The 26,111-nt window shown below is 39.7% G+C and overlaps 2 protein-coding genes and 1 long non-coding RNA gene across 3 annotated transcripts; 1 reads left to right on the top strand and 2 right to left on the bottom strand.

The window, feature by feature from the left end:
* Window positions 1–796: 796 nt before the first annotated feature.
* LOC115257009 (uncharacterized) lies at window positions 797–2,510 on the bottom strand. The gene is made up of 3 exons (XR_003892894.2): window positions 2,327–2,510; window positions 1,902–2,267; window positions 797–1,832 (listed from the first exon to the last, which is right to left on the bottom strand). It is a non-coding gene; the product is annotated as an uncharacterized LOC115257009 (long non-coding RNA).
* A 3,383-nt stretch (window positions 2,511–5,893) lies between these two features.
* On the top strand, window positions 5,894–6,908 carry LOC109399958 (probable small nuclear ribonucleoprotein Sm D2). Its single transcript, XM_019672426.3, has 2 exons — window positions 5,894–6,068; window positions 6,134–6,908. Coding segments are annotated over exons 1-2 (360 nt in total). The 5' UTR covers window positions 5,894–6,066; the 3' UTR covers window positions 6,492–6,908.
* LOC109425384 (proteasome subunit alpha type-6) lies at window positions 6,531–24,002 on the bottom strand. The gene is made up of 3 exons (XM_019700637.3): window positions 23,787–24,002; window positions 23,374–23,706; window positions 6,531–6,938 (listed from the first exon to the last, which is right to left on the bottom strand). Exons 1-3 carry the CDS (start codon window positions 23,860–23,862, stop codon window positions 6,607–6,609), a joined length of 741 nt encoding a protein of 246 aa, XP_019556182.1. The 5' UTR covers window positions 23,863–24,002; the 3' UTR covers window positions 6,531–6,606.
* Between the last annotated feature and the right edge of the window lie 2,109 nt (window positions 24,003–26,111).

Raw genomic sequence — 26,111 nt, forward strand, 5'->3', positions numbered from 1 at the left:
TTGGAAGTACAATAGTTAATTGCAGTCAGATTCTCAATCGTCCTCATTTTTATCACCACTGTAACAGTTCCTGCGTAGTTCCGCGAAAAGAAAAGCTTTCTTTCCCATTAATTTCGGTTGATGCTTGTTTGGTTCCGGTTTGGACATTTTTCATTGCTTTCTGTTCAGATTCTCACACAGTAGTCCTTCCACTCATGATGATCAACCGGGCATGTGAGGTTTGGCGTGGATACTCACGACGCCACCTCGATAGGGTAGCTATATTTAGAAACAAGTTAGAATTAGCGTTAGAAACATTGGAAACGTATTAGGCTTATGAAATGTTGATGTTGTAGTCACTTTTAATTTTCCCTGGAAAACGTTTTTCTTACTTCCCTGTATTCTTGTGGAAGCCACCTTTTCAATCGTCAGCAGATCCTGCTTCGCAACCAATAAATCCAAAATGTCCCTTCGGTTCAAGTTTGTCATTGGGGCGTCCAGGTTACGTCTCTTCCGTCGCCAAGCTTGAACCACATCCAGTTTAGTATCCCCCTTCCACTGGAATCCCAACATTTTCACGTCCAACGGGGTCATCAGCATCTGCCTTCGAAGGTTGTATTCTGCCAGCTGTGCTCATTCTGCGAATGGAGTGACGTGAGAAAAGTCGGAGTCGTATATCGAGATGAGGAATCCACTCTCGAATGAAGTGACTCGCCGTGTAAATCAAATGGAGAGTCACCGCATTCGAGTCGAGATTTCTCACCTCGATACACGACTCCGACTTTTCTCACGTCACTCCATTCGCAGAATGAGCACAAGCAGTTCTGTATGATACTGATCCAGTTATGCTTTGGGTTTATCGACATTCGGATGCTGCGGTTCTAGCTAAAATCTTCCTCATCGAAGCGCTTCCAGGCCTGAATAAGTTCGGGCTCCTTCAAGTACGTCAGCGTACTATTCGAACTCAAGCTGCTTCCCAGCTATTAAGTTGCGGGTTGTAACGTTGGTTCGGAATCTCCATGATCCGTTTTGCCGTATTCAAAAGTGCTGAGATATCCGATCTGAGACTTGTGTTGGATGAAAAATTTGACAGAAACGACGACGGCCTTATCTGAACCGGAACTCTTAGAGCTATTCGCCGAATATGCCGACGACTCCTATAGGCTAACGCCCCACCGTACATCGTTCTCCCGTTGTAAAACTTAAACAAAAATGACAAACTGCTATTACTGCTGCCCAGCGACGTAGCATAGACTAAGACAAGTGCTTCCACAAAGCAAAGCATTGAACGCCGGCCGTCCCGATTGACCGGAGCTCTTGAAAGCAAACACGCTGTGGAACCTTTGACTGTTGCCCATGAATCCGAATAGCTGTCTACCGGTATAAGGTGGTCCTCCGCTTGACTCAGGTTCAGCTTGGACACGCCACTAGTCTCTGATGCGCTATCGTACAAATTGCCGTTGGATAGCAAATTGCCCTCTTTCCGTTACTTCTCAGTACTTTCTATTCCTGCAACTGTTGCTCCTGCATCTGCAGGGGGAACTTCTGGAGAATATTGGAGCTGGACGTGCCGACGTTGAACGATCCACCGGCATTGGAATGTTCAGACGTTTCCGACTGCTTATCTCTCGGATATACTTGAGCTGTCGAATCGACACCAATAGGTTTTCAAAGGGTTCCGGCTACTCCGCAGTTGGCGGCCTACTGGAAACACCGAAGTTATATGATGCCGTGACTCGATTGGTGTAACCAATTAAGATTTATCGTTAACTGCTACTGGTGCTGATGCTGTCACAATAAGCGAACTGCGACGATCGATGTCAGATCCTCGTTGAATCGACCTCGGTGTCATTCTGGGAAGATCACAGAAATATGTATATATAAATAAACGGATCATACGAATGAAATAAAAATAGACTTACAAGTTCCTCCACTCCACCATTCTTTTATATTTCCTAATCGGGGGAGAATGATCGTCGCCCTCTTCCTACTCCGCATCATCGTCATCGAGAATCGAGATAGTATATTTTACTTATTTCTCTGCTGCTTCTATTCTGCATTCGCCACTTCCGATTCGCAGAAGCCAGTTTCCATTCCCGCCGGTCGCCGATTCAAAACTTCTGCTGCCACTACTGGTATCCCTCGAATTTATTGCGGGGAAACCGAATATCGGATATTGCGTCCGGAAGGATACTCGATGCGCAGAAACGAAACTTTGCTAGTTATTAGTTATAGTTGCGATCAGGTACTGCGCTCAGATCCTCGTTGGAATCGACCTCGGTGGCATTCTGGGAAGGATACAAATATAAGTCATAGGATCATTTGAATAAAATGTAAATATACTTACAAATCCCTCCACCTTCAATTTCCTAATCGGGGAGCATGATCCTGGTCCTCCTTCTGCTTTCCATCATCGTCCTCGGGATAGTACTATGGTACTATTTCGTAGATGCTGCCGTTCCACATTCGCCACTTTCGATTCGCGGAATCCAAGTTTCCATTCCCGCCGGCCGCCGATCCAGACAGGAACGAATTTTGTTGACCCGGCGAGCCAGCGAGTAGCGAGCGGGTTTGACATTTAAAAATGTCAACATGTCAGATTGGCAACAGGGTTGGAAGCATAATGGACTTATCCACGGTCTTCTTTTTCCTCCGGATTGCTTCTTCTTTTCGTCTGTAACTGCGGGCACTGTTTACAAAAAATGACATATTCATGAACATCCAGCGACCGAAAGTTCACTGGATGTTCACCGGATCTTGCCGGATGCAAGATGTGAGCAGTGATTTTAGTAAACACGGCCCGCAGTTACCGTTTCACAGCATGCTGTCAGTTGGCGTGTGACGTCATCGTGGATAAGTTCATATCCACAGTTCAAATCCTCTCCACAGACAAGGGAACGTTCAAAAATTACGTCCAACATTTGGGGGAGGGGGGGGGTCTAGGAAAGTGTGACAGTACGTGTATAAGGTATAGGGAAATAGCGTGACAGAGGGGGGAGGGGGGGTCTAGAATTTCCGAAAAACGATGGACGTAATAAATGAACCTTCCCCAAGGGGTGGGCACACTACTTCGCACGGCGATTTTTAAATAAATTTGGAGAGAATTTTCGAGTTTTCAAAAAATTGTATGAAAATCAGGAATCCATATAAAAAGAATTGAAAAACGGCAATGATCATAAAATGCAATTATCTTTCGAAGAAAAATGTAAAAAAATGGGGTTAGGTCGGACGGGAATGGTCTATTGACGTAAAATGAACGAAAAATTCATTCGACTGTTCATTAGGGCTAACATGGCGCACCATTTTGACGTTTGGCGGTGCGATAACTGCAAATTTGTTGCACTTACCGGACTTGCAATTAAAAAGCATTGCAGTTAAACCGTTTGCACCGACCGAACGTCTACTGTACATTGGATTTTTATGTAACAATATATCCGAGAATATATCATACTGTTTTTCTTACGTTTGAACCATTCACTTTTCCGAAACATTATTTTTCCGTGAATTTTTAATTATTTATTCAGTTTAAGATTTTTTCCGTACTTTGTTTTGTTGATGTTTGTGACTTTTTTGATGCAAAGGAAAGGAAAGAGAAAAAAAGTGAATAAGTTGAAACATCAATTTAAAGTCAATAACATGTTTAAATCAGTGGTAAACTAGGTGTCCTAAGAACTGCAGGTCCAAGTAGGGAACCAAGAGATATGGCGGGCTAGGTGTGTAGAGTGCGCTGAGAGAAATACGAATGTAGGCCAACCCGGAAAGATGCAGGTCAGATTACCGTAAATCAGTGGATGAGTTCAACACTATTCTTTCGGTATTTGCATTTAGGGGAGTTGTCTCCTCTTCTCTCATGTGAACTTGCCTTCGACCACAATCGAATCAAATGCGATTGACAAACTTTATCTTTGACGTAGAGCCATCTTTAACATATTGACTGGAATGAACACTGAAATGACTTCTAATATAGGTTCGTCTGCGGAATCGCTTTTTAACCTAACTTATATTTGAATCGAACTTGACAGTTTTCTCATGAGTTGTTATGTACATATTTCATAGTTCAGTCAAACTGAAGCCTCAATATTGCAATAACGGTTAAGCACGCTGTAATGATACTTATGTACCTCGTCACCCACTTCATGCAACTACATTAGTGGTCTAATAACACTTAGCGCGCTAGGCATAGTTCCATCATGCCGCTCAAAGTGTTGCCACAAATAATGCTTAGTTTGCAAAACCCAGTTATCTGGCTGGTGGGACATGGGAGCCTAAGCTTCAACTGTTAATGCAATCAGAGTCTGAGAAGTCTGAGTAGTCGACTTAGACGTGGGCGATCCTATATATGAAGGGTTATCCAAAACGCTTTGGAGAATTCCCAAAGCGCATTCCAATAAATCTAGTAAGCATAAGGTGCCATTAACAGAAGGAAAATGACAAGATAATATAACAATATATGGTTTATGTAATGTAAAACAATACAACATAACAAGAGATAACCATTCCAAAACCATTTGATTAAATGTATAACCAATAGTGAAATTACAATTAAAAACAATTTATTGACGGTACATTTTATTGTTTGAAACCATTCATGTACCATACAATGTACGGTATATTTAAAACCACGTATCAGTATTTTGAACAATTCATTAACAATAAAATGTATGGTTTTGCAAAAAAATATATATGGAGAAAAATATTTTTTTATATTGTTACGATCTTGGTTACGATACTTAACAACCTATATAATATATTGTAAAAATCTTATTTACAATTGGCTTCTTTAGCGGTGTTGAGATAATCCCATATTCTGAATCTGCATGCGAAACTGAGCCGAAATCCAAATTTTCATGAATTTTGGTGCCCGAGAACCTATTTAAAAATCGATTTGAAGTTTGTATGGGAGCGATTTGTCGAATCACCCCTCGTCGCATTTTGTACTGGGTGGAGCTATCAAACAGTTACCCAGCTGTCAAAAGGTGATTTCAAAAAATCTCTTTGAAAATGATTTTAGGTATCAAAATAAAGTTCTAAAAATCTGAAAAAAATCATAGTGGCTCAGAAAAAGGTGCTCTTCCGTATAAAATCAAAACATCGATACATTTTTCTTAATTTAAAAACCCAATTCCGGGTATGGTGTCTACATTACATCTTATTGTTTTTGTATTTTTATTTTTACAGTGGTGTCTATTGTAAAAACATGGTTCTGAATAGTACTGTTACAATACAACGTTCGGTTTTTCTACTGTATTTTTATTCGGGGTACTATGCCATGGTGTTCGATTTCCGCTCCGAGTGATGAAACTTTTCCCAAGACTATATTTTTTCCAAAAAGTTGTTCTCATTCAAAATTAAGTGTATGTCCTCTTTGGCTATTTTGGTTAAAGTTTACTCATATCTGCACGGAACCAGAAATCAACCCAAATATAGGTTCTTTTCACTCATATCGGCTCTTCAGTGCGAGAACCCAAATTTTGGCTACACCGCATCAAAGCTCCGAGTTGTTTCCGTTGTTCCCGGCAGAGAATTGCAACCCATCGCAAAGTTCTTTCTACCCAGCGTTGACTATCAAAGTACCCTAGTGGATTGAAATAAACCCACTTTTGGGTAAACGGCAAAAAACCTAGGCTAGGTAGCTGCTTCTCGCTTTGTTTTTAACAACATTGCGAGGGGGAGAGCAAGAAAACAACCCACTGCTGGGTAAAAAGTTTAAGCGGTTTACTTATTATTGCGTTTTTAAACTTATTTTTTAGGTAATCTTTTTTTCCGTGTGGACCTTTGTTTGCAACAACTTTTTTGCGTTCGTCGTACCCCTCGTTTTCTGTTATCGATAAAGAAGATTATTTAGTCCGACAAGATTGCTTCTCGCGCCGGCTGTCATTTGCGTGCGTCTGTCAAAAAGCAAAACAATTGTTCGTCCGAGACGATTTCTAGCGTCGTTCATATTCATTCTAAATTCTAATCTACAAGATCGAATAATTTGTGAAAAAATCCAGTGAAATACTGCCAAACTGCTTTGATATCGGTGTAATTTAAGCAAATCGAAAGGCTTTAATATCAGAAAAGCATAATTTGCGTCACATTCAAACAATGTAAGTGAGAAACATGAGTCAAAGCAGACGCAAGCAGAATCTAACCCAACTTCCGTTCCTTGCAGGGCTCTTGCAAAACCGAAATCCGAGCTGACCCCGGAGGAGCTTGCTCGCCAAGAGGAGGAAGAGTTCAACACCGGTCCGCTGTCTGTGTTGACCCAGTCGGTCAAAAATAACACTCAGGTCCTCATAAACTGCCGAAACAACAAGAAGCTGCTTGGTCGGGTCAAGGCCTTCGACCGGCACTGCAACATGGTTCTGGAGAACGTGAAAGAGATGTGGACGGAAGTTCCACGAACCGGTAAAGGCAAGAAGAAGGTCAAACCGGTCAACAAGGATCGATTTATTTCGAAGATGTTTTTGCGAGGGGATTCGGTGATACTGGTGCTGCGGAACCCACAGGCTACCGCTGCCGGCAAGTGATTCCGGACGTTCTTTCTTAAATTAACGCTTAACTCGATATAATTTTTATAAGTTTGTATTTCCATCCCATTAGAATTGGTGAATAAACTGAATAATTGAAAAAATGTGTATGATTTTATTCCCTCTCGGCGATTGCGTTCAGGTGCACTTCAATTTCGTCCTCGGTGAGGGTCCGGAACTCGGGATTATCCTTACTGACTACGCCCAGCTCGATCTCCGACGGTTTGAAATCTACGGCTAGAACAGTGGACAGGCAGGTGATAGCCATCTGGATGGCTTCCTTCTCGTTGAAGTCGGTCTTCTTTTTTAGCTTCTTCTCCAGATAGCTGTTGGCCTCGGTCTGCTTGACGCCGACGGAGATCGCCCGATATCCACAGTAGTACCCGGCCGGATCCGTTTTGTACACACATGGGCCGTTTTCATCGTCAAAAGCAATCAGAACCATACCTGGAAATGGAAGCGAAAATGCAATTATTGAAGATAGCATAAGTTGGTTTTGGAAATGAGGGCACACTTGCCAAAAGGGCTGGTAGCAACAACTGATGGAAGATCACAAAAAAGAATGCGATTTTTCTCTTGGATTTTCTGGTCGAATTTTGCCATTGACTTCTCCCGGTATTTCTCCCAGAACTTTTTTTCCACAAGGTTCTCAGGATTTCGTTCGAAGTCCCTCTCAAGATTTCTCCCCTGGCCAAGTTTGCAGGGGTTGACGGTATTAAAGTGAAGGAGTTTCATTTTGATTATTGTAATAAGTGTTCTTTAGTGAAACATATCACCTTTTAACACTTTAATGCGCCTCCAACGGTTCATCACGAACCAGCTGCTGCAGATGGAGTACGGCTGATCGCATCAGACATGTTCGATAAACACGGAGGAACCGCCGGGACTCAGTAGAGTCTATTCCAAAGCAATAGTTCCAAGTCGGTTGGATTTGAGAAGGTTTTGATGATCGTTGCAAATCCTAATAAAGGTATTATTGGATTTGTTACAGGTTGGAACCTTTTACAGCCAGCTGACTTCAAAGTGTTGTTTGCGTTCCATAGGCCAATATTGTTTGGACATCCATAGGCCAATATTGGTCGAACAACATTTATGTAAATCCATTTGATGTACTTGGGCTTTAGACTCCAAGCTTTACCAAAGGTTCGCCGACATTGTCCGAAGGCCATACAAGCTTTCTTTTGTAATTCTGTAATCTCAACGTACCCTCTGGCCCCGATCTGGCCAATCTGCGCTTTAACCCCCGCTGAGCGATACACTCCCGTGCAAAAGTTTGGGGTCACCCCCTCAAAAACATGGAAATGTTTTTCGGTCATATCTCAGTCATCTTTCATTTAATCCACTCGTTCTTAGACTCTTTCGAAAGATAAAGAGTTAGATTTGATTCGTAGGTACTTTTTACAAATTTCATATGAAATTTTTAGTATGAAAAGTTTACCTAAACTTACATGTTTTTCCTAAATCTGTACGAAATATTGTTTTCCGTGTAGTTCAAAATTGGGTCGACCAAATTTCAAAATTAAAGTTGCATTAGAACCCTATTTCTATCCTCTTTGAGAGCCATTCATTAGATTTAAGCGAAAAAATTCATAAAATAATTTAAATGATCGAGTTAGGTTTACAAGTCACCGTGCAAAAGTTTGGGGTCACCCCTTAGTATGCTGCATCGTGCAAAAGTTTAGGGTCACCTTCCAAATGAAGTCTGAGTCGGATTTTTATTCAAATCGTCATTATTTTTGATGCAACTCCAATTCCTTCTTTGATATTTGAATGGCAAGACACAAAAATGGTTATGAAATGTTCATAAACTAAGCTCTAGACTAATTTAAGGTAGAAAACGGTATATAAAATCCATACTAAACCAGCTAAGTTCGTTATATAAAGTGCAAAAGAGGATGAAAGTGAGATAAAAATGACTAATTCGTGAATTCTACCCTATATAACTGTAAGTGTTATAACCACAAACATACCATTACCCTAAAATCCATAAGTTTCAGCAATGTTACATATTTTATTTTAATAAATATGCCATATCAAAAAATTATCCCTTTGCTTTGCACCAAAACCCAAAATCTCGAATGTAATAGTACATTCCGAGACATGTCATTCGTTGTTATGGATTTTGGGGTAATGGTATATTTGTGGTTTTAACACTTACTGTTATATAGGGTAGAGCTCACGAATTAGTCATTTTTATCTCACTTCTATCCTCTTTCGCACTTTATATAACGAACTTAGCTGATTTAATATGGATTTTATATACCGTTTCTACCTTAAATTAGTCTAGAACTTAGTTTATGAACATTTCATAACCATTTTTGTGTCTTGCCATACAAATATCAAAGAAGGAATTGGAGTTGCACCAAAAACAATGACGATTTGAATAAAAATCCGACTCAGACTTCATTTGGAAGGTGACCCCAAACTTTTGCACGATGCAGCATACTAAGGGGTGACCCCAAACTTTTGCACGGTGACTTGTAAACCTAACTCGATCATTTAAATTATGTTATGAAATTTTCCGCTGAAATCTAATGAATGGCTCTCAAAGAGGATAGAAATAGGGTTCTAATGCAACTTTAATTTTGAAATTTGGTCGACCCAATTTTGAACTACACGGAAAACAATATTTCGTACAGATTTAGGAAAAACATGTAAGTTTAGGTAAACTTTTCATACTAAAAATTTCATATGAAATTTGTAAAAAGTACCTACGAATCAAATCTAACTCTTTATCTTTCGAAAGAGTCTAAGAACGAGTGGATTAAATGAAAGATGACTGAGATATGACCGAAAAACATTTCCATGTTTTTGAGGGGGTGACCCCAAACTTTTGCACGGGAGTGTACGTCTACCGGACGGAGTACAACGATGTTACGAACTCTGGACATAATAAAAAGTGAGTTTCTAATACCGTTGGTATAGCCTTCTAGAACCTACAGCTACGGCACAAATGTCCGATCCGTATGGGAGGGGGGCGCTGTGTACTCCGTTCATAAAACGATTGATCAATTACGCACTGCTGTTTGTACATCAATGGCGTTCTGCAATGTTATAATTATTCGAAAATCTCTATCATAAGGTACCCCGGGGCAAGTGAGAATCCGGGGCAAGTGGGACCTACGGCTATAATTTTAACTATTTTTTATTTTTAAGGCAAACATTCTTCATGGAAAACATAGGTATGACACCAACGGATACTTTGAATTCAAAATTTTTTATTGTTCTCACCATAAAGAGACCATATATGTAATTGTTGTTTATATGTAATTTTCAATTCACTTAGTAAGATTGACGCACTCTACTATATTCGTCGTTTAAATATAGAATATCAAATAAAGTCAAACTTTTTCGGTTTCAGGATAATGTTCGGAGTGCTTGCAAACTATTTTAAACGAAAAAGGTGTAATTTATATTCATTTATTACCTTTAGTTAACTGCTCCCACTTGGCCGAGTGCATTTCAGCATCTGGGGCAAGTGAGACCTATGAGAGTAAATAAACACAATTTCATAGATTGATCTCGCTGTCTTCAGTATAAGTCGAAATTCACACAAAAGTGAAGTAAAAATCGATGCCCTAAGTAATCAATCGTTGAATTATACTTAAATACTTCTATTCTGATGATGAAGCTACATATTGTTTAAAATTGTAAAGTCTTGGGTAGAACATATTTTTTCTCGAAACCATTTATTTTTCATATTTTTATCTAAGCAAATTCTATGTTTTTTCGTTTTTCATTGCAGAATGAGTTTTTCTGAGTGTTAAGGAACCTGCCATAAAGTATGAAAAAATTGGAAATCGACTTATTCAAAGTTCACGATTTAAAAATCTTTATTTAATGATTGGAAAATTATGTTAGGGAAAACAACATCTATAAATCTTGAAAAATCTTTTGACGAGGTTCATCAACTACGTAATATGAAAAGCAAGTTTGGAAATCTTCCAGCATTTAATTTTATGGCACTTTTTGTATAAAAAATCAATTAGTTTTGCACAAGATGCTATGGTTAAATTAACTTTTTTCTCAGTGATTCGTTATTTTGTATGTTACGTAATTTATGCACGATAACACAAATCACTTCCAACATAGATCGCTAAACATAGTTATTCGTATAAGCTATTTATAATTGATGCAACCTTACATGTATGCAGCACTTTTATTAAGCCATTTGTACAAAAAATCCGAATGAGTCCCACTTGCCCCGTGATACGGAGTAAATTAAGATTTGCTCCACTTTTCATTATAAGCATAATATATAGAATGTAAAATTATTGAAACAGTTTTAATGCCCGTTATTAAGGAGAAATATACCAACAATGTCTTTTAGAACCATTGGAATTATAAAAATAACTATGTTTAGAAATTTTTGGCATGACAAAACCAAACTAGCCTTTTTTTAGGTCTTACTTGCCCCGGGGTACCTTACATAGTAGAATCTGAGATTTAGCAGCAAAGCAATGGCGGATGATTGCGCTGGTGTAGCATGTCTTCAAACACTTGAAAATTAGAAAGAGGCCATTTAGGAGTCTCATCAGTAATTGCAGATACCGTAAATCCTTTAACGATAACTCTTGAAAAAAAAAAACAAGAACACGAACTCTGTGAGCAACTATTAAAGAAATTCAAAAAAGCATCGGCACATCCGGTAGGGTTTCCGGGAAGAACTCTGGGAATAATCCGGAGAAAATCTGTAGGAGAATCGTAGGAAGAAGTCTAGGATAAATTCAGAAAAAACTCTAATGGCGGTAAGCTCCACAGCGTACTAGACGCCAATCACGTATTATCCACGATTTTCTTAAGTACCAAACGGTATTATCCTTGATTTTAATCTGAGATTTATCTTTAGTACCGTCGTTGGGGGTGAGAATGGGTCAAAAAATGATACTCAAAGATTGTTTGTTAAATAACAAATAAAAATGAAGTCGGAATAACTTTTTATTTGGTATGTATACTCTTCTATGTGGTAATGATAGTTTAGCAAGAAAGTATCACGTTATATGAATTTCTTACTAAACTACAAATGATTGAAAATTGACCCAATCTCACCCCTTAGAGGGGGTGAGAATGGGTCAAAGTATTCGAAATCGCCTAACTGAGAATATAAGTTAATTTTATTGATCATATCTAGTAAACCTACTTAAAACACAATGTCATCATAGCGAATAAATATTTAGGTAATATTAAAAGATGATTAATCCACCTGTAAGGCCTAATACAGCCGAAAAAATGGTTGAAATTTGATAAAATAACGTTTGTATGCTGTATCGCCATTTTTAGCCATCATAATCATCCTCACTTAGAGTTTCAACCTTCATGAGAGGAGGGGGGATTACAATGAGGGAGGGCGCATTGAAAGATTGATTGTAAAAAAAACATGATAGTTTTAGTATACTGCATAAGAAATATTTAACCAAACCCTCCGTTATAAACTCTTATGTACATGATCAGTGGCCTCTATATTGCTAAAGCAAATCACTCCATCTCGAGATAGAGGAACGCTATTAAGTCTATTTTGTGAGCTTACGATGAAACAGTACTCTGAAGATTAGCTGATGATTAGAGGAGCTGTCCAAATACATGGGTGTATTGCTATATATGATTTTTGGCGCTAATCGTATTAACACACTCGTTTGACACTTCTCGACATATTTTCGAAAGAAAGCGTGCTTTTATGAAGATACGGTAAACATGGCACCACTCTAACGGCAAATGGGGACTGGATAACAAGTTGAATTTTTAGTAAAGTTATGTGCACTCGATAACTTGCTTGACCCAATCTCACCCCCATTCCTCATATTTAGACATAGGGTCAAAAATATTGAATTTTTAAATAAAAAGAGCAATGACATCCCTCTTTTTTCTTTTCATCAACCAGGTAATACCTACAGCTAATCACTTATAAGAAAATATATGGTTAGGCACTTGTGTTAAACATTACGAAGGAGAAATTTTTTCAGAGTGATTTACTAGTAGTTTCATCGTATAAGTTTAGCCACAGATTTAACAAAAAACGATTATTGCTAAACATCTTATTCTGCATCATGACGTGTAAAAACATCTCCTCTTTGAAATAATATAAAGTTTTCAATATAAATTAGCGATAGTTGATGAGCTATTTCAAATTTTATGTTTCTCCGTTTTGACCCAATCTCACCCCCCAGACCCATTGTCACCCCCATCGACGGTACGCCGATTTCGGCGCACTAAAATTAAATCTCGGATTTACAAGAACTGGCTGCGTGCGGAAATAAATTGGCACCGCATGCTACGCCATCACGTAGAAACGTCAAAGAAAAACAAAACAAATTAAAAAACAACAAGTCTGTGCTGCCGACCGATGCTTTCGGAAAATACCCTTCAAATATTCCTGAGGATGGACTTGGACGTACGCCGTGATTAGCGATTCAACCGGGAATTTTCTTTCCCGTTGGATGTGCAGAGGAGATTTGAAAGGCAGTGGCTACAAAGTTTTCTCCTCACATGTGATTGAAAACGTCGTCAGAGATCCCGTTGGTTTCAATGTTAGCTACGGGAACGAACGTCGTGGATTGCAGTACGATCAGTGATGTTTTCGAAGGCATAATCGGGGGATTGGTTGCTGGCCAGGCACCTGGTAAATCGACAGCAGTTTGAATTGAATATGTACCAGATTTGCGCCCCACGCCCGCGTTCACCTCAAAAATAATTGTTATATCTTTGTGAACTCCCAAAGGATCTAGTAATGGTTTATCTAAGGATCCCCTTATAAGCTGCCTTAACGAGTTTATACAGGAATATACATATTCATCCCAGAATTCCTTCATAGTTTAGGCAGAGATTCATAATTCATACTGACTGGGAATTATTTTTTTAATATATTTTTTTGGGTATTGCTGAAGGAATTCTTCCAAAGATTCAATCGGAGATGCCTCCAGAAATTCCTCCGGGATTTCTCATGGAATTCTTTCGAAAATTCCTCCAGGAATTCCTCCGAAGATTCTTCAAGGATTCCTTGAGGTATTCCTTCGAAATTTCTCCAGAAATTCCTTTGGGGATTCCTTCAGGAATTTCTTCAGACAATTCTGCAGGAATTCCTTCTGGGATTTTCCCAGGAATTCCTCAGGGATTTCTCCAGCCATTTCTCCGGGAATGCCTCCAGAAATTCCTCAGGGGATTTCTTCAGAAATTCCTTCCGCGATTTCTCAAGGATTTTTTTCGGTGATTTCTCCAGTTTTTTTTTTCGAGAATTCTTCCAGGAATTCCTTCGAGGATTCCTCCGCGAATCCCTCTGGCACTAGGAATTCCTTCACAAATTCTTAAAAACACGGACACGTTTAGTACTTCCAGTGAGCTATTCGCTCTTTGAAGGAAGCACGACACTAGACAACGGACTAGCATGCAACGCCCAGTGGCACAGCCGAAAACTTTTCCTGACAGCTGCGGCGGGAATCGAACCCGCGCTCCTAGTACGATGCGACTAAATGCTTGGTGACACTAGCCACACGACCACGAAGCCACTTCCGGGATTCTTTCAAAGATTCCTTCAGGAATTCGGAGATTTTTCAGGAATCCCTTCGGGGATTCTGCAAAGATTCCTCCAGGCATTTTTTGGGGGGTTTGTCCAGGATTCAGTGGTTTTTTTTTTTTCAAATCGTTTATTTAAAAGGCTTAATTGTGCGGTGCACTTTACGGAGCCGAATTCAATAGTTTACAATAATATTTAAATATCATAATATCATAAAATCTAATTCTACAAACATAGAAAAAAAAATAAATCTACAAAAAAAATCAACTATGATAGAAAGTCAACTGATCCAACGGGATTCCGATAGTTTCAGCTATTTTTTGTTTGTCCTCTTCAATCAATTGTTGTCGTTCACTTTGGTCGTCGATCCATTCGTACGTAGCTATTCGGTACCTTCTCCTGTTGACCGTCGCGTCAGAAACAGTGGTCAAACTATTATCACTGTCGCTCGAGAGCGGGTCGGCTTTGTTCTGCTTCTTGTGTGTCTGCTGATTTAACACTGAATCAGAATCTGGATTAGATTCGAACGAACGTTGACGCTTTGTCTCTTTTTTCTTTGTTTTCGCTTGTTTTTTGGTGTGTACTTCATTATTCGATAATGATCCATCCACAATATCATCGATTTGCTCCTTTGTTTTCTCTTCAAATTCGTTGACCACGTGCGATACTGGCCGCTGTGCATCTTCCTTCTGTTGCTCGCAGAGAACCGGACAAGCCTTCTTGAAGTGAGTGTCCGAATTACAGTTGAAACACTTTTGTATTAATCCGTCGTAATACAATCTTCCTTTCCGATTGCGAAAATACACAATCTCCGGGATTTCTTTCTTTACGTCTATGTAAACTCCACGAATTCCGGTGTACATGTTGAGTTGGTACTCCGCCGGAAACTTCTCGCGAATGGTACGTTTGACAGTTCCATACTTAGCCATCACGGACACCAGATCGGCATCCGGTATTTCTGGCGGCAGGTCAAAAATGCGCACATACCGGGTGTTACCTGCAACTGACATAGTAACCGCCACCTCGTTTCCATCGGTATATCGGAAGGGCAAAGATTTACTGTTGTTCGCATACACAAAATTCATTGCTTCCTGGCTTCGGAAGCGAATGAACACCGACTTCTCCTCGGAGATTTTGTACGCCGTTTCCATCGACGTAGGTTCTCCTTTCAGCGCCTTGATGAAACGGGCCATATCAGCTACAGTAGGTTGTGCGGCATCTCTTGGAAAAAGAAATGCCAACGTTTTATCCACTGCAACTGTGCTCGACATATTGTACTGTGTACTGCGAAACAAAAACCGAAAACAATTCGACAGCAGAACAAAAGCGTCTGTTCACTTCGAGATGCGATCTTGAACTGATTCAGTGGTTGTTTCCAGAAATTCCTTCAGCAACTTCTCAAGCAATTCTTGCGGGGAATTCATGTGAGGATTTCCACAGGATTTCTATCGCAATATCCTCTCAAAGTTGTTCCTGGGCTTCTTTCGAAGATTTCTTCAGGAAATATTTTTTTCTGAAATTCCTATGGAGATTTTTTCAAGGATTCCACCAGGAATTCCTTTAAGGATTTGTCCTGGAATCCCTTCGGGAATTTTTCGAGGGTTTTTTTTTGAGATTTCTCCAGGAATTCTTCACAGTTTTCCCCAGGAATTCCTTCGGTGATTTCTCCAGGAATTCTTTTGGGAATTCCTCCAGTATTTTCTAGGGGATTCCTTTTACTATTCTTTTGAGGATTCCTTAAAAAGGGTTTCATAAATTTCTTTCAGGAGTTGCTCCAGTTGTTCCTTTGGGAATTCCGCCAGAAATGCCTTCGAGGATTCCTCCAGGAAATTGTTCGGGAATTCTTCCAGTTGTTCATGTGGAGATTTTTCTTGAAATTCATTCGGGGTTTTCTCGAATTCCCTCCAGGTATTCCTCCCATCCAAGAAAGAATTTCAGGATGAATACCCGAAGGACTTCCTGGTGGATTCCCCGAAAGAATTTCTAAAGAAATCCCCGAAGAAGTTCTTGGAAGAATCCCTGAAGATATTCCTGGAGCAATCCCCGAAGGAATTCCTGGAGGAATCCCCGAAGGAATTCCTGGAGGAAGCCCTGAAGGGATTCATGAAGGAATCTTTAAAATAATTGCTGGAGGAGTTCCGGAAGTAATTTCTCGGAGAATCTCCGAAGAAATTCTTGCATGAATTCCTGGAGAGATTCCCGAAGGAATTCTTGGAGAAATCCACGAAGTAATTCCTGGAGGAATCCCCGAAGGAATTGCCGGGATAATCCCCGCAGGATTTCGTGGAGGAATAGCCGAAGGAATTTCTGCAGGAATCCCCGAAGGGATTTCTGCAGGAATCCCCGAAGGAATTCCTGATGAAATCCCCAAAGTAGTTCTTGGAAGAAAAAGGGCCCATATAGCCGAGGCGGTAAACGCACGGGTATTCAGCATGACCATGCTGAGGGTGACGGGTTCGATTCCCGGTCGGTCCAGGATCTTTTCGTAAAGGAAATTTCCTTGACTTCCTTGGGCATAGAGTATCTTCGTGCCTGCCACACGATATACGCATGCAAAATGGTCATTGGCAGAGGAAGCTCTCAGTTAATAACTGTGGAAGTGCTCATAGAACACTAAGCTGAGAAGCAGGCTTTGTCCCAATGAGGACGTTACGCCAAGAAGAGAGAGAGAGAGTTCTTGGAAGAATCCCCAAAGAAATTCCTGGAGGAATCCTCTAAGGAATTCCTGGAGTTGCCGAAATAATTCATGGAAGAATCCCCGAAGTAATTCTACGAAGAATCTTCGAATGAAATCCTGGAGGAACCTCGAAGGAAATCCTGGAGCAGTTGCCGAAGGAATTCTTGGAGGAATTAACTTTAGAAATCTACAAAGGAATTCCTGGATGAGTTCTCAAAGAAATTTTTGGAGGAACCCTCGAAGGAATGCTTGGCGAAATCCTCGACAGAATTCCTGGAGGAATCCCCAAAAGAATGATGACAAGTGTGACAAGTATGATTAGCTTAGGTATTCTCCCGTGAATTTCCTCTGGTATTCCTCTAGAAATTCCAACAGAGATGTCACCCAGGGATTCCTTTGCGAATTTCCCCAAGAATTCCTCCACAAATTGCCCCTGGAATTTCTCCGCAAATTTCCCAAGGGATTCCTCAGGGTTTTCTATTGGGGATTCTTCCAGTATTTTTTTCGGGAATTCCTCCAAACATTTCTTTGATGATTCCAACGAGAACAACTATTGATTCCTTCGGGGATTCCTCCGGTAATTCTGACAGAGGTTCATCCGGGAAATTTTTCAGGGATTCCTCCGGGAATTCCCCCATAGATTTCTCCGAGAATTCCCCAAGAATTCCTCCGTGAATTCTCTCAGGAATTCCCCAAGAAATTCCTCCAGAAATTCGTCCCGTGCATCCTTTAGAAATTCTTTTGGAAACTCTTCCATGATTTTTTTTTCGGTAATTCCTTTGGGAATTCCATTGGGGATTCCTTCAGGAACTCCATCGGGGATTCCAAGAAGAATTCCTTCGGGGATTCCTTCAGGAATTCTTTCGTTAATTCCTCCAGGAATTATTTCACGATTTTTTTTAAAGAATTCCCGCTACGGATTTTGCACGGGTACCGCCGAGGATTTCTCCAGAAATTTCTTTGAAGATTCCTCCAGAAATTTCTTCGTAGATTCCTCCAGGATTACCTTCAGGGATTCCTCCAAGAATTTCTTCGGGGATTCATCCACAAATTCTTTCGGGGATCCCACCAGGAATTTCTTCAGGGATTCCTCCAGGAATTTCTGCAAACAATCCTCCAAGAATTTATTCGGAAATTCCTCCAAGAACTTCTTCGGAAATTCCTCCAAGAACTTCTTTGGAAATTCCTCCAGGATTTGTTTTCGGAAATTCCTCCAGGAATTTCTTCAGGAATTCCACCTGGAATTCTTCGGGAATTCCTCCAGGAATTGCTTCGAGAAATCTTCCAGGAATTCTTCGGGGATTTCTCCAGAAATTCCTTCGGAAATTCCTCTAGAAATTCTTTCGGGAATTCCTCCAGAAAATCTTCTTCTTCTTCAGAAATTTCTTCGGGAATTCCTCCACAATTTTTCCGGGTATTTCTTCAGAAATTCTTCCAGAAATTCGATCAGAAATTTTTCAAAAAATATTTCAAGAAATTTCTCTGGCAATTCTAAAAATATTTCAAGAAATTTCTCTGGGAATTTCCGATGAAATTGCTGGAGAAATTCCCAAAGAAATTTCTGGAGGAATTTCCGGAAAAAAATCTTGGAGAAATTCCTATGGAAATTCCTGTAGGAATATCCGAAGAAATTCATGGAGAAATTTCCAAAGAAATTTCTGGAGATATTCCCGAGGAAATTTCTGGAGTAATTTCGAAAAAAAAATTCTGGCCGAATACCCGAAGGAGCTCCTGGAGGAATTCCCGAAGAAATTTCTGGAGGAATTTCCGAAGAAATTCTTGGAGGAATTCCTGGAAGAATCCCCGGATTAATTCCTGAAGAAATTTCCGAAGAATTGCTGAAGGAATTCCCGAAGAAAATCCCTGAGGAATCCCCAAACAAATTATTGGAGGAAATCCCCCTAGGCAATTCTTGGAGGAATGTCCGAAGAAATTCTTGGAGGAATCCCCGAAACAATTCTTGGAGAAATTCCCGTAGCTATTCCTGGATGAAATTCCAAGGAAATTCCGGGAGAAATCCGCGAAGGAATTCCTGGAAGAATATCATCGAAGAAATTCCTGGAGGAATTCCCGAAGAAATTTATAGGGTAATTTCCTTAGAAATTCCTAAAGGAATTCCCGAAGAAATACCTGTAGGAATATCCGAAGAAATTCTTGAAGAAATTCCTGAAGGAATTCCTGGAAGAATCCCAGAAGGAATCCCTGGAAGAATCCCCGAAGGAATTTCTAGAGAAAACCCCGGAACAATTTCTGGAGAAATTTCCAAAGAAATTCCTGGAGGAATTTCCGAAATTACTGGAGCAATTTCCGAATAAATTCCTGAAGGAATTCCCAAAAAAAAAATCCTGGAGGTATCCCCGAGGGAAGTCCTGGAGGAATACCAGAAGAAATTCATGGAGAAATATTCCTGAATAAAATCCTGGAGAAATCCACTAAGCAATTGCTGGAGGAATTCCCAAGGTAATTCGTGGTGTCATTTTCTAAGAAATTAATGGAGAAACTTCCGAAGAAATTACTGGAGAAAGTCCCAAAGAAATTCCTGAACGAATTCCCGAAGAAATTCCTGGAGGAATTTCCAAAGAAATTCTTGGAGTGATCCCCAAAAGAATTCCTGGAGAAATCACCGGAGAATTTCCCGAAGAAATTCCTGAACAAATTCCTGGAGGAATCCCCGAAGCAACTCCTGGAGAAAGTTTCAAAGAAATTCATTGAGGAATTCATGGAGAAATCCCCGGAAGAATTTCTGGAGTAAATCCCGAAGCATTTCTTGGTGAAATTTTCAAGGAAATTCTTGGAGGAGTTCCCGAAGCAATTAATAAAAAAAGTTCCAAAAAAATTGCTGGAGAAATTCCCGAAGAAAATCCTGGAGGAATCCCCAAAGAAACTCCTGGAGGAATGTCCGAATAAATTCTTGGAGGAATTTCATTGAAGAAATCCCCGAAGGAATTCCAGGAGAAATCACCGGAAGAATTCCTAGAAGAATCCCTGGAAGAATTCCTAGAAGAATATTCCCGAAGGTATTGCTGGAGGAAACCCCGGATTAATTTTTGGAGGAATTTCCTAAGAAATTCCTGAAGGAATTCCCGAAATTCGCGGAGAAAATCCCGAAAGAATTCCTGGAGGAATTTCCAAAAGAAATCCTGGAGGAATCCCCGAAAGAATTCCTGGAAGAATCCCCGAAAGAATTCCTGGGGGAATCCCCGAAGCAATTCCTGAAGAAATTGCTGCAGGAATTCCAGAAATATTTGCTTTATGTATTCTCGAAGAAATTCCTGGAGGAATTCCCGAAGATTTCTCGGAATTTATTGAGAAGTTCTCCAAGCGATTTCTGGACAAATTGCCATTGAAATTTCTCGAATAATTTCCAGAAGAAATTCTGGAAGAATACGTGGATTGGATTCCGGAGCACCTCGCGGAGGATTTTCTGTAGGTTTTCTCATAGGTATTTCTGGAAAAACTCCCTGGGAAATTTGTGGACGAATATTCTGAGAAATTCGCGAGGAATGAATTAACTACATCGGCTGTTTTTCTACTCTCCGCATCGACCAATGTGGCGCTAGCTTCTATGCGCGAAAAATCGCTAAAAGTAAATCGCAAAAATGTTGTATGGCGCATAGCATCTAAAAGCAAATTTATCGAACTGGAATTCATTATTCGAAAAAATATTTGGTAGTGGTTGTGCACACTGGTGACCACTATTAAGCCTACCAAATATTTTTCCAGTAAAAGCTTTCTATTTCAAGTATTTCAAGTTTAGATGCTTTTCACCATACAAAATAAAATGGATTTACTCCTGCTGATCAACTGTGGGTGTGCGCCAAGCGGGTAGTCCATTCCTAAAAGACTTTCTCGAGGTATTCCCAGAAAATTTTCTGGAGAAATTTTATGAAGAATTCCCGGTGAAATTTATGGATTATTTTCAGTAAGAATTTCAGGATTTTTTGGAGGAAATCCCGGACGAATTTCTGGAGGAATTTCCTGAGAATTTCTGGATTAATTTCCGGAAGATTTTCTGCAAAAAAATTCAAATAATGTCTGGAGGAATTGCGGGAAGCATTTTTGAATTAATTCCCCGAAGGATTATTGGAAGAATCCTTGAACTATTTAAAGAAAATAATCCTGGATGAACGCTTCGTGCTATGTACTTCCAAAGAAAATCCTGGAGCAATTCCTGTAGGCACTTTTGTTGAAATTCCACAAAAATATTTTACGGCAAATTTCGTAATCTCTTGATGAATAAGGAGGAATTTTGTGTTGAGATTTCAGGCATGATCTACCGAAGCAATGGAAAAAAATCTGGGAAAGAGCTTTTCGAGGAATCCCGGTTGAAATGTGTTGCGCACACACCCAACGGGCGGTTTCTGCGGCTCTTCCTGTTTGACAGCGGTGGGGCGTCTGAAAGTGTCCACTTATCCTCGTTGGGTAATTTAGGATTGCGTTATGCATCCAACGCTCATCGCGCAATTCCTGTCCACCGATCATGGTCCATCACGCAGGAGGAACAAACATTTTTTTGCACGAAAAAAGAGTAAATAAACACCAGCTGATTGGATGCTGAAGCAAACTAAATTGACATTTCCGCGAGCTGGACAATCACGAGAGAGAAAATGGCTGCGTGCTTTCTTTGTTAAATCCTCTCTTGAAGCTCTTTGGTGCTTACCGAACGGGGTATTAAATTTAATCTCGGATTTGGTAAATCCTAGATTAAATCGCGGCTACTACGCCTTGGTGCTTATCACCATAAGAGCGGAAGGCATTTTGTAGTGCAGTAGGTATACGATGACTTGTTTGAAAGCATCCGTAGGGGATGTTCATCATGCGGTAAATAAACCGAACAATAGACGTATTTCCTGTTAAGGTTTCCAACAGATACATCAATTGTGACGGCACATACATCTCTGGTGAATAATTCAGAGACGAGTGTAGCAACGATTGCGGTGTTGACAAGCACACAGGCTCGAGGCATGACATGCGAGTTTGCCATTTTATTTTTACTGAAAGTAGAAAACACCGGATTCACACGGTTTCCTAGATGTAAATTTTCCTTACGAAAGTAAGGTTCTTGGATTAAGGCCAGTTGGGCTGTACCATTTTGCATAAGTCTGCAAAGGCCTGATCGTTACTGTTCTTTCATGCAGAAGATTGATCTGAGTTATACTAACTGTAACCACTACCCAAACTAGGCAAGATTAAACTCTTTACAAACACAGCACAACAAAGAACAGCAGCAATAAAACCGGATCGGTATCAATTGGAAAACGCCAAAGGCAAGGATACCCAAAATACACAGTGTAAATCACATACCGTGATTTCGGGTGAAATTGATCACTTTTCGCAGTTTTTGGCGTCTAATTTTTGAATGTTTGTCGATATGGTTAAGTTCAATGCTTTAAAACAAGTACGACCATGGTTTTCATCAGTCAACGAGGTTGAAACTTTTACAGCAAATCATTTTATTATAATAAATATCATTTTTAATAAAAAATCAAAAATTTTACTTTCGGGGTGAAATTGATCAGTCAGTGAAATGTTTTTGTAAGTGCTGAAAATATTTTTTCCATCTGAATTAACTACCCTAGAATGCGAAAAGCTATGCAAAACTGCTGCAAGTTTACTAAATTTTAAATTACATAAGTTTAAAGTTAAATAAATCAAAAGAAAACGCCTGAAAGTATGCAATTTTCTCACTAATTATGTATTTCAATAGTGTACTTCCGAAAAAGTACAATTTTATACAAAAATTACAATATTTATAGAACTTTTGATGATGAAATCGGGTTTGGCGAATACTTGGCAGTATCAAACATTCATTCGAATATTCATTACATGTGCGATACAACTACGGTAACAAAAGTTTGAAAGTGTCTATGAAGATCGCCTAATACGCATTTTCGAAAAATGTTGAATTTCATACCGAAATATGTGACTAATTGGCCGTAAAATATGTAAACTCATCATTCAATAACCCTTGAGCCAGGTGATGGCCATTTTCCACAAATTGCTTCAAGTTTAAAACGTTATTTTTAACAAACAAAAATGGACCTCTCGTCGATCAATTTCACCCCACTGATCAATTTCACCCGAAATCACGGTACATAATTCGAAACCATATAGATAAGCAAATGTTTGGGTAACTGTGGGTGCACCATTCTATTGCAAAATTCAGCTCATTACTTCAAATCTAGTAGGTACTTCACTAAACGTGCCCCATTATGTTTTGAGCGATTAAAAATCAAATATTGCTGATGTCATATTAAATAATTTCATCCAGACTTCAGGGTTTCCTTAAAAAGTCAGATCAAGGAATCCCCGAAGGATTTCAATAAAAAATTATCAAAAATCTCATCCAAAAAAAACCCAAATCTCACATCAAATCTCAAAGGATCTCTAAATATGTCAACATAAAGTTGATTCGTTTCGATCAATTTAATTCTACCAAATTTACCTACACATCAATCAAACCAAAACGGTTTCATCATTTGATATAACGTCGATATGAGGACCTACTAAGCATTACGATTGCCAGATAGAATTAGGCACGGCATTTGAATTTTATGTTTTTCATATGAATAATCTTCTAAGAATTTTCAAAAGACAAAACTATAGATTTCGCAAACAATTTTTGCCGTTAACAAATTTCATACAGTTGAAATCGTGCAAGCAAAGAAAGGAGACTGAAAAAGTCCACTATTACTTACTGCATCCCAGAGGTCTCATTTCGGCGTTCTGCGTGTACACCTGCGAAATGTCCGCCATCCTCCGGCACAATACATCCACCGGCATGTCGTAACCGTACTTGTAACGCCAGTTGGCCGCTTCATAGCGGGCTCGTTGCACCTGCGATTTCGAATCGGCGATCCGTCCGGTCATAACACATCCGATGCTCTTGGTCAGACGGTACAGATGGGTCACCGTAGTCGGATCGATCAGCTTGTCGGGGATTTTTTTCTGGGTTGCCACCACGGCCACATCCTTTCCCTTGAGGGCGATGGACGTGAGACCCTCTTGGTTGATCGCCTTGAAGGCGTACTCTGCCAGGAGAAAAAGGAATTCCGATTTCAGTTCAATTTGCCTCGTCACGCAAACAATATTATCCATTCGGCTGACTTACCAACTTGATAGAGGCGCCCTTCCGGAGAGAAAATCGTAATGTGACGGTCGAAACCGGCGCTACTTCCACGGGACATGGTTGCAGGAGGGAAAAATCACACAACTAAACGAAAATTAGTATTGTTCAGCAGCGACTTTTTGGAACTTTACGAATTTCACACCAGATTACAGGAGAATAAACTTTTTTCTGCCAAGCAGAATAATTATTATGTTGAGGTTATGGCTAGGATGAGTTTGTTGATTTCGTTTGACATCGGCCTGTGGTGCGAGATATTGTCGGAGTTTGCACGCTAATCCCCGGCTATACAGATGTGACCTCGACCAAGCAAAACTACTCAAAGTAAACGCTACAGTTTACAAATACCCATTCAAAATTTGAATATTGTACGTGCAGTTGAATCCCGGAATTTTCGACTAGCGAAGTTGGATTTTTCTCCAAATCCGTGCGTCGGACCTAACTTCGGAAGTGGTGCGCTGTATAGCGGACAAGGTTTACTCTACAGCGCATCACTTCCGAAGTTAGGTCCGACGCATGGATTTGGAGAAAAATCCAACTTCGCTAGTCGAAAACTCCGATTTTCAACTAAATTGAGAATATTTAATATTCTCGCGAGCCGAACTGCACACCCGAATAAAAAATTACCATTCATTACATGGTAAATATTATTAACATATGACTGGTTTTATTGTTCACAATAAAACACATACATAGTAGATATAGTTGCGACGCCGCAACAAAATAACTTTTCTGGGCCGGTCTAAAGTTAAACCAGTCTAGCCGCAGCATGACAGTTCTCGCGCAATGAGAGTCTAATAGAGGTGAGGAAGAAAATACACGGGGAAACGAAACTACTCAAAATTAGGTCTTTTTCACTCAGCTTGACAGCTAAGTACAACCAGTCAAAATTGAGTTATTTCGAAATAACTCAAATTTGAGTTATTTCACTAGAACATAAGTTTGGATGAATTTAAGTGTTTCGGGACTACTTAATATTGGTTTAAAATTACTCAAAATCAAGTCCTGTGCTGAAGCTGTTTTTTCATGAAAATTTCATGATTTTGTTAGGGTTTTCGATCATTTTACAATATAAGAAATGCATACAATAACTAATTTATTCATTTTATTTCGAATCCAAATACAGTTCAATAAATACAATCACATTTCACTTGCCACAAATTTCACATTTAATTGTTCCGATCTCGCACGGTGCTCCTTCAAGGTACTTCCGTTGTTGTGAATATTTTGTTTCCAGAATCGGTATCAGGAATGCTGTTCTGGTAAGAAATCAAGCAGTCAGAAACGCATCGTTAGAAGCACATAATTTTATTACCTACCAATTGAAAATGTTGTAAGACGAGCGACGGCAACAGCAAAGATTATTTTCAGCAGTTCGTTTCAATATTTTCCCGACTGAAATCCATGCACACGTTTCCATCGGTGCCGCCGGTTCGGTCGGGTGTTCTGAAAAATATAGTTGGCGTTATCAGTGGACATAGTTAAAAAGGAGAAAATTGAATAACTTACCCGGAATGCACGCATCAATTTGATCCAATATGGCGTACGTGATAAATTTTCAGCCAATGCTGAGTACTGCATCAACACTCCCTTTTGTATACTTTGCGAAAATGGGAAGCAAAACAAAAAGCGCTGATGCGTTCAAGTTCCATTTTACTCAAAAGCGAGTAGTTTTGACGTACTTCAGCTTTGAGTGAAAAGTATTGAAGACTGAGAACAAAATAGTATCCAAAACAGTAGTGATAGAAGAGTACCTAATTTTGAGTTCTTTTTATGTCAATTTTGGCTAGTTTCGTTTCCCCGTGTACTTCGTGTGCGTGAGATCCGTGTCTGGTGCAAAACATGTCACTACTACAATCAAAGCGAGCTCCCATAAGAACGCGTGTCAAATAGTGACGTCACTATTTGTGTTTACATTTTTCTTTCCTTACTAATACATAGCCATCTCTTCTTCTTCCCCACCTGTAATATACTCTCATTGGTTCTCGCGCACAGTGGTAGTCACGGTGTAATATTTATGCCGTGGTGGTAGTGGTAGGCAAAATGAGAGATGATATGTGAGATAGTACAAGCGATAAACAAACGGGGAAAAGTGTAGTTTCGCCATCGCAAAAGAGTTATCGAAATCGACAGTTTTGCATTTGTTGAATTATAGTTCGTTTATTCAATTCCAGATTTAGATAATTATTTGAATCAGTTATAAGTGTTGTTGTGCAGTGTACGGTGATAGATAACCCGTAAGTAGAACCTGGAAAGGAAGGAAAACTGTAAATATAGTCAGTGAAAAAAATGTGAAATAGGAATGTGGTG

This window comes from Aedes albopictus, chromosome 1 (assembly GCF_035046485.1).
Source record: "Aedes albopictus strain Foshan chromosome 1, AalbF5, whole genome shotgun sequence".
NCBI classification, from domain to species: domain Eukaryota; kingdom Metazoa; phylum Arthropoda; class Insecta; order Diptera; family Culicidae; genus Aedes; species Aedes albopictus.